Below are 10,314 nucleotides of genomic sequence, written 5' to 3' on the forward strand. Positions count from 1 at the left end.
TGATTCTCTCATATGTTATGTATTTTACCGACTTGTTCTGATTTGCTTTATTCTTACATTACATATGCTTGCATTGGCTAGGGGTTCAATTGCTTTCATCTTAAACGTTAGAAGCAAAAATGTTGTGCCTGAGAATGTTTGTTAATAGTGAACAGCATTTGTGTAAAAGATGGCTTCTAGGAGGGAAAAAAAATTAAGATTATGGCTCAAAAACAATTCATAAGCTAATTATTGATTGACATAAGATGTGAGTTTTGTTCTGGACCAGATTGGTCTTGTCCAAATTGACACGACTTTATTACAATGCAGCTGATTGAGTGTGAGAAATTTGGTGGCCCCAAGATAGCATTTGGACATCGTAACGCATCTTTATTCCTTTTATTTCTCTTAAAAAGAAAAGAAATTGTATGAGCTTTCAATATACGAATGTCTTTATCTGTGATGAGACTGAAACTGCAACAGTTTTGGTTTGTTTTTTTTTTTTGCGTCACGTGTTTTATGACTGGAGATTTTTTGTATTTTCTATCCATCCATATTGATTTTAGTCCATTAGTTTTGGCTGGATTTTTTGCCTCCAGATATGTGGTGGCAAAGAGGGCCTTTTCACCCACTAATTTGAACATCTAATATTACTTTCCCTTGGTTTTCAACTTGTCCACAAAATATGTGGATTGTGGACACTGGACAAACACAAACAAGCAACTAGAGGGAGAGAGATACAGAGAGATTCCAGGCCAAAGCAATACAAAATTTTCTTTCACAATTGCATCATTACATTAATTTATAGTTCTTACTTATTAAGGCACCCCTTTTGGCCAACGGAAGAAAGAATGAATTTGAGGGCACGAATGGCTGTCCTCAGCACTTGTTTTACACAGAATTAGATAGCTGTTAATACCGTGAAGAATCTATAGCTTCGTGTGCTTTTCTAGAGCTCGGGCTCCGTTTGATAGTACACGACATCTCCGGTATCACTCACGTAGTGATCCTCTTTCATGCTTCTTACTAGGCTTTCAAACAAGTGAAATGGAAAAGGCCCGGATTTCTTTGACTCTCGGTAGTATTTCCCAAGTACAGGCCTAGCTGCCTCAGTCTGTTTTTGAGGTGAAATTTATAACGGTTAGAGATGTGCAAAAATGGGTTTGCAAGAATCATAAAAAGTTTCAGCCATGTAATAACCAAGTGATACTTACTGCTTCCACTAAGTGGTAATGCGGGATTTGAGGGAAGAGATGATGTATCACATGTGTTCCAATATCATGGTGGATGTTATTGAGCCAGCCATAATCACGGTCAAGGGTTGTGAGTCCTCCTCTTAGATAACTCCATTCCTGTTTGACAAAATCAGAATCAACAAACATTAGCTAAATGAGTTAATAAGACCGCTTTGGCTCTCCGGCTATGTTTGACAAAATAATCTTAGTGGGAGATAATTGCAAGGTGTTGCAAAGATTGAATTGTTTTTTTGTTAGGATAATAAGTCAGCTATTCATTAACAAGGATATGTTTATACAGAAAAGAATCAATTTCATTACCTTTCCACGATACCATGGAAGCTTGTCTTCATGGCCATGATGGTGCAAGTAGGTGACCAAGTCCAACCACATGACAAAAATCTGCAATTTTGAACATAGATTCAAAGACGCAGGCCACAAAATTAGAGAGGGTAAATAGGAGGTATTTTCTCCCTGAAGTCATTAAAACATATCAACGTAGAGAAAAATGGAACCTACCCAATATGGAACAACGTAGAGCTTAAGGATTTGAATAGGACCCATTACAAAGGAGAGACATCCAAGCAGAGCAACCATTGTAGTCCAACAGGCTGTGGATGTTATGATGTCTTTCCTCTCACTAGGGACAAATAAGTCGCTGTTCGGATCGAAATGGGAACCCTTCTTGCCGGGACTTCGACCCCACTATAATTAAGAGCATCATCATTAACTGATTAGCATCAGAAAAATAAACATCAAGTTAGCCGGAAAAAAAAAAATGTAAGAAGTTGGAAAAAGATTGCTCACCAGATAGACAGGGTAAGCAAGCATGGGGAAAGGCAAGGTGAACCTCAACATTTTAGTAGCCTTGTCTAAACTTTTAAAAATCTTCTCAGACAACTGCAAAAACAAATGATACAAATTGTTAATTCCATGGTTCATAAAGATAAAATATTGCAACGGGATATATATTCTCTGGTAACTAAACTTACTGGATGCCAAGATTCATCATTTTCGACATGTCCATGGTTCTGATGATGAGTTCTGTGGCTTATTCTCCTGTATTAGTAAATACATGACTAATAATTTAAGAAACAATATATGCCACAAACTAAACTTGCATTAAAGAACGGGATTCTATCACCGTCCATTTCAGTGATCTGAAAGAATGTCCAGGAAAAACTAACCATCCATGATATGGGACAAGGATTGAAGAATGAAGAATATGGCCCACCACGCTATTAAGCTTTGGATTATTAGAGAAACTTCCATGTCCACTGCAGCAACAAACCAAAAAGACAATTGAAACTCCATATCTAAAGTAACAAACAACAATCTAATATCCAATACTAAAACAGACAACAAAAAAAAAAAAAAAAAAATCCAACTTCCATTGCCAAACATTTTGTGAATAAGCACTAAATTCCTCACAAAAAAAAAAAAAACTCAAATTTCATTACTAAACATTTTGTGAAGCAGCATTAAACTTCTCAACTAAAAAGCAAAAAGATGAAATTCAAACTCCATTACCGAACATTTTGTGAATAAGCATTGTATTTCTCAGGTAAAAAAAAAAAAGAAAAAAAGAAGCTCAAAATTTCAACAATTTATGAGAGAAAAGAAAAAATAAAGATAAAACTCAAATTCCATTACCAATCATCTTGTGAATAAGCAAGAAATTCCTCAACTAAAAATGAAAAACTTCACGAGATGAAAAAGCAAAAAAGTTGCAATAATTACCAATCGTGACCAAGAACAAAGAGAGCCCAGAACATGGTTCCCTGGGCAATCCAGTAGAGAGGCCAAACGACCCAGTTGTTGAAGTAAGCCGCCACAGCCGCCAGGCCAAAAACGACAACGACATCTCTGACGACATAGCTCATGGATCTCCAAGGGTCCTTAACCCAGCAATGCTTCGGAATTGCCGCTCTAATGTCGGCCAATTTGAAAGGCGGTGGAGCACCTGGGTCAAATTCATTTTCTTCTTCTCCATTAACTCCATTAACGATTCTCTCTTTGTCTTCTTCACCCAAATCTTTGACTCTCAAAGGAGCGCTCACATTTAGCGCCCAATTCTTCTCTTTAATTGGGGAGGACCCGAGAGAAAAGCCGAGGCTTTTATTGTTGGATAATATTGGCCTAATTGAGGAAGAAATTATGGTCTTTGATAACATTCCATTTCTGGGTTTTGGGTATAGAATTCTGGGGAGGGGTTTTACACCACATTCTGATAAGACCCAGCTCGCCATTGGAGACCTAGATGAAGAAAGTGGGAGAACAAGGATTTGCTTGCTCTGGGTCTCTCTCTCTCTCTTTCTCTCTCTCTCTAGATGGGTAAAGAGGAGAGAGAAGGATGGGTGTGAAGACCAGGGATGAAGTGACTATTATAAAACGAATTGAAAGAGTTTTTGATTTGAGGAGATAACGAAAGGGTTACTCTCGTCCACTCCAAACCAACAAAAGAATCACAACCTGTGCTTCTTGTTACCTGTCCTCTTATCTTTTATAAGTGTCTTTTGGTTTCTCTCTCTTTGCCTAACTCGGTTGTTTGGGAATGTTTTTTTTTTTTTTTTTTGGGTGCGTATGACGGTATGAGCAAAAAAATAAAAGTAAGAAAAAGATTTTGGGAATTAATTAAATAAAAGAACTCTATGATAAAATTTGATTGGGCCATAGGGTGTGAAAAGTGGGTCCTTTGGAGTGGGAAAGGAGAGGGGAATTACGTGGTCAAATCTGGCTCGTAGATTCCTCATGTGTAAGTCATTTGATTGTTTTCTTTTTCCCTGTCAAACATGTCCTTGTCGTACTACCATGAAAAGTCAATTATTATTTATTTTCTTACTTAGTCTTTTGATGGCTTTTCCGACCATTATTAGCAGGTTACTTACGAAAGAAAATGCAAAAAACAAGGGGGGCTTTTTCACTCAAGCGTTGTGAGCCACTAAATTTGACCTCTTGACAAAAATGTTTGAACTTGAGACTATAATGTCAATACACTCCAAATATGATTATGTTTTTCTCTTTTCACTCGGAGATTTTTAGGAGTCAATAATCATATTCTTTACACGGATATTAAGTCAATTGCAAAGACCATTGGGAGTTGAGAAAACGCCTTCTCTTTTTACAACCGACCAGGATTTAAGCAAAAAAAAAAAAAAAGAAGACCAGGAAGTGGAAAAAAAAAAAGAATATCTGCAAAAATGATCTTTTTTAATATTCTTTTTTAGAACTGACTGATGAGAGGAGGGGAAAAGAATATGTGCAAAAATGATCTTTTCTAAAGCATAATGTGGCAAATATTCTTAACTTGTTAAAGAAAAGGCCATTCACTTTATATAAATTTAAAAATATCAATTTACGCCATTAAAAATAAATTAATAATTTATCAAAATCAATCAATAATTTATAAAAAAATTTAATCAAAGATTTGCTCAAGTTAATTCTTTTAAATTAATAAAATTATGGACATTTAAAAAAAAAGGTCTTAAAATGCTTATTTTCTAGTATTGATGAATGAAAATTGTAGGCTCTAGACGCAACAGATCATGAGTAAATCATGTTACCGCCTCTGTAATAAAACGTGGAAAATATGAATACTTGCCGACCATAAGTTCTCAAATGCTATAATTGAAGCATATTGGAAAAGGTAAAGTTCTCAGAAGTTTCAATCATCTACCGTCCATGATTTTGAGAGTTTTTGGGTTCTTGTTGCCGAGTCTTCTCTTTCTTATGATAAGAACGAGTAAAATCGGACCCAATCAATACCCATTTCAAAAGGCAGTCACACAACAACCATGAGATATAAATGGTCCAATATAAGGAAAAAAAATCAAATCCACAGGGATCAAAATACTTGGTTTATATGTAATGTGTGCATCATGTGTTGATTTTTGTTGTTACAAAAAGGGAAAAACAAATCAAAACAAGCCACGTGTACATAAAGACTAGGTGCAGCACACACCATCAAATACAAGTAAATACAAACTTAGGTTCAAATAGTGGACTTATATTGCAGTGTAAAATCCACAACAAAGAACAAAGGCTGATTCTTTAGAATTGTGAATGAGGGATTATGCCAATTTTAACGGTTTCAATCACTTCAACTTGATACTAACTTGTTCATATTTGCCACCATTTACGATTTTCCATAGACTTGGCAAGTTCTTTGGCCAGTGATGCAAAGTTCTCAGCCCCACTTCTCAACTCTTCAGTGCGTTGGCCTAGCCTCTGATGTCAATCAACAGTAGATAATATGCGTTGTCAAAAGAGGAAAATCACACATCCGATTTTGAAAAGACAGAGCAATTTTTGTTGGATCTGTAATCTTTATGATACCTCAAGCTTTTCCTGGCGTTGTACAAGCTTATCCCTTGCCTCTGCAGCTGCTCCAGAGGCATCCTGTAAAATGCCGAATTGGACTATATATAGATGGTTCATAAAACTCAAGCATTTAACTTTTATTATGATTATATTTGTATAGAATTACCCCAGCCTTCCTATATTTAGCTCTTATTTCATCTGCGGTTCTGAGTCTTAGCTTCGAATCCGAAGTTGCACCATCAAACAATCTTTCCCTCTCTGTTCCCTTATCTGTGGTTTAGAAAAATAACAGTTATATCATAACAAGGAGCAATAACTTGACAATAGATAATGTTACCTTTCATTTCAATCTTGTGTTTTTGAGATGAAGGTGAGACGTATAGAGGCTCATCAATGATGATGTCATCTGCAACGAAATAGTAGAAATGAGCTGCAAAAGAGGAGGAAGGTGGAAGAGGAGATGGTAGGGGGAAAAACAAGTATAGAACCTAAATTAAGCTCAAGAATTTCTTGGTCATCCTTTGAAGCCGCGGAAGGTTTTAAGAATGGGGGAGTTGAGAACAAACTCTCTAGACGCGAATAATTATGCTTGTGTACAACATTAAGATCAACATTCCGCAACGCTTTGCCAACGTTTGAACCCTGAGTAATACCACCAGAGATTCCAGGGCTAGAAGCCTAAGGCGACAAAATTAGGGTCATATTAATCAAATTCTTCACAAAGAAGATAAAAGAGCTTGACATTATACCGCAACCTGTTCCTCATTTGGAGATGAACTGTAGGCGGCATCTACAGCAGCAGCAAGCACTGTATCATGAAGACAAGGCAAAGATTCTGGAATCCTACAATAAGCAAATTCTTTTGAGCAATTTTTTAAGCATTTGACTTTGTATTAGAGTTGTTGCCAGGGCTCATACAAACAGCAAGAACAGGGGAGAGAAAAAGATAGAGACCTGAAATCATTTTCGTAATTCAATAGAGAAATGACAGCCAATTCACACCCATTCACCTAAAATCAACATTAAAAGAAAATTTAGATGGAACAGTAAAGCACAGCTATAACATGATAGTACAAACCAAATTAGTTGCCATAATGATTATTTAGGCGCGGTTAATGGGAATCACGAAATTATGAATTTCCAGTGTGCTGTTACAAATCATTTTGAAGGAACCAACCAGTGCAATTTGCCCGTTATCAGAAGAACAAATTGTCTTCTCCATGTCACTCTTGAAGTTCCACCTAAGAATCGACGTTAAAGAGCTCTCTCCCAACACTTCTAGAGTTGGCAAAGACCTGTTCAAAGATGATGCCAAATTCTATATATCAAGTATTAACTTCACTAAAAAGTCATGTAACTTGAGTTACCATATTCATATAGGTTTCAGAGAGAGAGAGAAAGAGAAAGAAAGTAGTTCACAAAGTAACGAGCTAGTCACCTTATTTCAATTACTCCAGTTTGATAGAGAACTATCAAACCACACTCTTTCTCATCTTTCTTGAATGTTGTAGTCCAGCAACATGGTTTTGCAAGATCCACTCTATGAATGGGATCGCTGCCACCCTAGAGTAGAGCCTTATTACAGGTTAGCAGTTTGGAGATGCAAAGTAGCAGTTTGGAGATGCAAAGTACTCGAATTGAAAGTGAAAATAATGGGATGTACCTCAATCATAGAATCCAAAGAGTATAAGTATAGTGCATCTTCACAACAGAGCAAAATGAGAAAGTTCATTAATCTCTGAGGAAAATCATAGGAGGGGACCACTCCGACTTCTAGTTCTGTACTTCTGGAGTGAGCATCAGTCTGTGAGGGTACATTTTTGGCCTCACTACTCTGAGGTGGTTCCTGCAAGTGCTCTTCACTATGGACTTCGGATATAAGATCAATATCCTCTGCACAAAAACAGTTCTTAAGAGGCTACAACTGAAGGCAGAGTAGAGAGTCGGGTTTTTCTTTTCTTTTCTTTTCTTTTTTCAATTTATTTTCAACAGCAAATACTTACCTATAATGTACATTGAAATTGCAATAAAATCCTTCTTCGGGTGCAATGGCTGAGAGCTAATTAACTTTCCATTTGTGATATCTCTAACAATAATATGCGCATTTCTTGTCATAATGAACAGAACCCCTCTTTCAGAATCTTCCAAAATTTCTGATTGAGAGTCCTGGCGGCTCTCTATGCCGTGAGCATCTAAAAATGATCTCACACCCAGAGAAGTTATAGGGGAACTTGTCTCAGATGCAGCATCTGTGAGAAACAAAATTGATAATGCACCAATATCAAGCATGGCGACCTGTAATGTAAGATTTAAAAATGAAATTGAAATTAGTATTCTCGGCTTTCTAATCGGAAAAAACTTACCCACAATTATAAACCCTTTTTGAAAGAAAGAGTGGAAAGAAGTTAATAACTCTTGTCAAGGCTAAGAATAAATATTGCAAATATAACCCAAAAAGAGAAGACAGTAGATTATTTTCACCTGTCCACATTCAAATCCTACAACAAGTCTGTTTCCAGAATTTGCAAATTGTAGGGTGCATATAGGGGAAGAGAGGATAGAAAAGACTGCGATGCAATGAGGCCCATCTCCTTGTTGCAAATTGTAAACTGTGGGTAAACATAAACAGATATACACTTAGACCGGTCAAAGTCAAAAGAAATAGGCGTAGTTGTAGGGCAGATTAACGCAAAATATGAAACTCTGGAGGAAAAAAATCAGCATAGAGGTATATGCGAAACCTTCAGTACTCTTTTCTCTCACAAGATGCAAATTCTTCTCTTGCGAACTTTCTATTAGCTCATATAGACGAACCTACATACACTCAATGAGCGGAGCATCATTATGCATCACATCTGATCAACTTAGAGAAAGGCAGAGACAAAATAATGAATTCTTACCCGACCACTTTCATCACCAATAGCCAACCTTAAAGTAAAAGAGCAAAATTCCAATGCGGATACTGATGAAATTGCACCAGGTATACCTTGCACCTGCGTTGACATTATACCACATCATAAATAAACAGGAAAAATAAGGAAACTGGTTGATGTTATTGTGGGTTAATATGTCAACCACAATAAAAGAATTCAAAGCTATCAAATTGCAAAAGCAAACAAACCTCGGGTCCTATGGTATAGATAAGTGACATATCTGGATACGTAGCGTCGTAGATTCGAAAAGATCCATCTCCATATCCTGATATATACAGTCTCTCAACCTGATAAGTTTGGGGATCAAAAAACTGATTGGGAACACCTCCAGTCAAAGGCCACCTTGTATCTTCTTTGGGCAAATGTGCAGCATTTAGTTTTTCAGCTGATACTATCTAATGAACAAAGAGAAACTAATTAATAGATTACACTTCTTCCAAAGACATATTTCAGGAAGTTGAGTGGCTTAACTCTCTTATTGGACAAAGATTTTTGAATTCATGGATGGTGATAGTATTGGAGTATATAACGTATTTAGAATTTCTCAAATGCCAAAGTAGTACCTGAGACAAAACTCTTGAAAGATCTCCATCTCTGTGCACAAAACCAAGCTTTGATACTGTCATGTTCGGTTCAGTAATAGGTACCATCGTAGTATACTGTACTGCAGGAACAGGGGTATTCTTTTGCTGAGGCATTAAGGAAGACAGGCAAGACTTGTCATACACATGCAATTGCCCAGGATTTGTCAAAATAAATAACAAAGTCCCCCTGCTGTTTGTTTCATAAGCACTTGGGAATACAACCACATCAGCAAAAGAACCGTAAAGCGAGAGGCCGAACCGACTAACACATTTCAGACTTTCTATCCCTTTATCCCATTCAAGGCTTAAAATCTGCCAATGAAAGAAAATATATTGATTAAAAAACTACAAAAAGTATGTGCTCAAGTGAAGAATGATACTTTCTATAGCTCTTAAAAGTTAATCACGTGAACCATAGTAGCAAAGTCATACTCATGACCTTGTAGATTTTTTTAACAAATTCTCATTCCAGCCTACTCCAAGAAATCTTAGCTTGTTGTTTACTTATGGATAATAGATACTCAAGTTTTCGTATAACGATCTTCTGCAAGAGGAACATCTTTTATGGCTTATGTTCAAATCTAAACTCTTTTTTTTCCCTATAAAGACATTCAGTTCATTTTAGTTGAAGCGCATCATTACGGTTTTTGTTTAATTATCAATAGGTATCATAGCTCAGGACAAAATTCAGAGAAGTCAATTTAAGTTAAAACCATACTGTCAGAACTTCCTCAGATCCAATTTGATCCCCACCATAGACAAAGAGCTGTCCTCCTTGATGATTGCATGATTTAGTTGCAGACCAATGTAAAACAATTACAGGGAGTCTTCTGTTTCCTGAGGCTAATTGCAGCTTAACAACATCGTTAGCCGATTCTTCCCCCTGTCCATATCTTGAAGAAGCGTCCTTTGACATGTCCCAAAAGATTATATCTCCATCTACATAGCCAACAGCAAGAACTGAACCAATTTCAGATGCCCAACAAAGAGCGCTGATCTCTTTCTCCGACTGTTCACTGTCGGACAAATTATCAGGAAGGTCACGTTTTGCTCCTCGTACACAATCAACTACTGTTTCATACTTTAGTTGGAGGCCTCTAACAAGAACAACTTGATCTTCAGAAGCATCCCAGAGAACGATCAACCCATTCTCATATGCAATTAGAATTCTGAAAAGCAAAAACACAATAAAATCTTTTTCTAATGCATTATAAAACTATGGTTATGGATATTCACACAAAGATTAGCAAGAGGGAGGGAAAG

The 10,314-nt window shown here is 36.7% G+C and overlaps 2 protein-coding genes across 6 annotated transcripts in view; both read right to left on the reverse strand.

Annotated features, from left to right (window-relative positions):
- Window positions 1–581: 581 nt before the first annotated feature.
- LOC21391077 (omega-3 fatty acid desaturase, chloroplastic) lies at window positions 582–3,720 on the reverse strand. The gene is made up of 8 exons (XM_010103126.2): window positions 2,955–3,720; window positions 2,402–2,491; window positions 2,207–2,273; window positions 2,022–2,114; window positions 1,734–1,919; window positions 1,536–1,616; window positions 1,194–1,331; window positions 582–1,093 (listed from the first exon to the last, which is right to left on the reverse strand). The coding sequence occupies exons 1-8, from the start codon at window positions 3,461–3,463 to the stop codon at window positions 929–931; spliced, it is 1,329 nt and encodes a 442-aa protein (XP_010101428.1). The 5' UTR covers window positions 3,464–3,720; the 3' UTR covers window positions 582–928.
- Window positions 3,721–5,035: 1,315 nt separating this feature from the next.
- The window catches only part of LOC21391078, a 7,714-nt gene continuing 2,435 nt past the window's right edge, over window positions 5,036–10,314 (reverse strand). For 3 of the 5 annotated variants that reach the window (XM_024168918.1, XM_024168916.1, XM_024168920.1), the window contains 17 exons: window positions 9,770–10,220; window positions 9,031–9,363; window positions 8,656–8,862; window positions 8,435–8,527; window positions 8,276–8,348; window positions 8,016–8,143; window positions 7,538–7,829; window positions 7,198–7,427; window positions 6,973–7,097; window positions 6,712–6,829; window positions 6,489–6,544; window positions 6,284–6,377; window positions 6,023–6,212; window positions 5,872–5,940; window positions 5,701–5,804; window positions 5,550–5,612; window positions 5,036–5,441 (listed from right to left, as the gene is read on the reverse strand). In XM_024168918.1, the coding sequence (XP_024024686.1) occupies window positions 5,334–5,441; window positions 5,550–5,612; window positions 5,701–5,804; window positions 5,872–5,940; window positions 6,023–6,212; window positions 6,284–6,377; window positions 6,489–6,544; window positions 6,712–6,829; window positions 6,973–7,097; window positions 7,198–7,427; window positions 7,538–7,829; window positions 8,016–8,143; window positions 8,276–8,348; window positions 8,435–8,527; window positions 8,656–8,862; window positions 9,031–9,363; window positions 9,770–10,220 (2,734 nt within the window). In that variant the 3' untranslated portion in view covers window positions 5,036–5,333. The remainder of the gene's footprint in view (window positions 5,442–5,549; window positions 5,613–5,700; window positions 5,805–5,871; window positions 5,941–6,022; window positions 6,213–6,283; window positions 6,378–6,488; window positions 6,545–6,711; window positions 6,830–6,972; window positions 7,098–7,197; window positions 7,428–7,537; window positions 7,830–8,015; window positions 8,144–8,275; window positions 8,349–8,434; window positions 8,528–8,655; window positions 8,863–9,030; window positions 9,364–9,769; window positions 10,221–10,314) is intronic. The other 2 variants (XM_024168919.1, XM_024168917.1) reach the window with 2 other exon arrangements.

This window comes from Morus notabilis, unplaced genomic scaffold, assembly GCF_000414095.1.
Source record: "Morus notabilis unplaced genomic scaffold, ASM41409v2 Scaffold997, whole genome shotgun sequence".
Classification (NCBI taxonomy): Eukaryota; Viridiplantae; Streptophyta; class Magnoliopsida; order Rosales; family Moraceae; genus Morus; species Morus notabilis.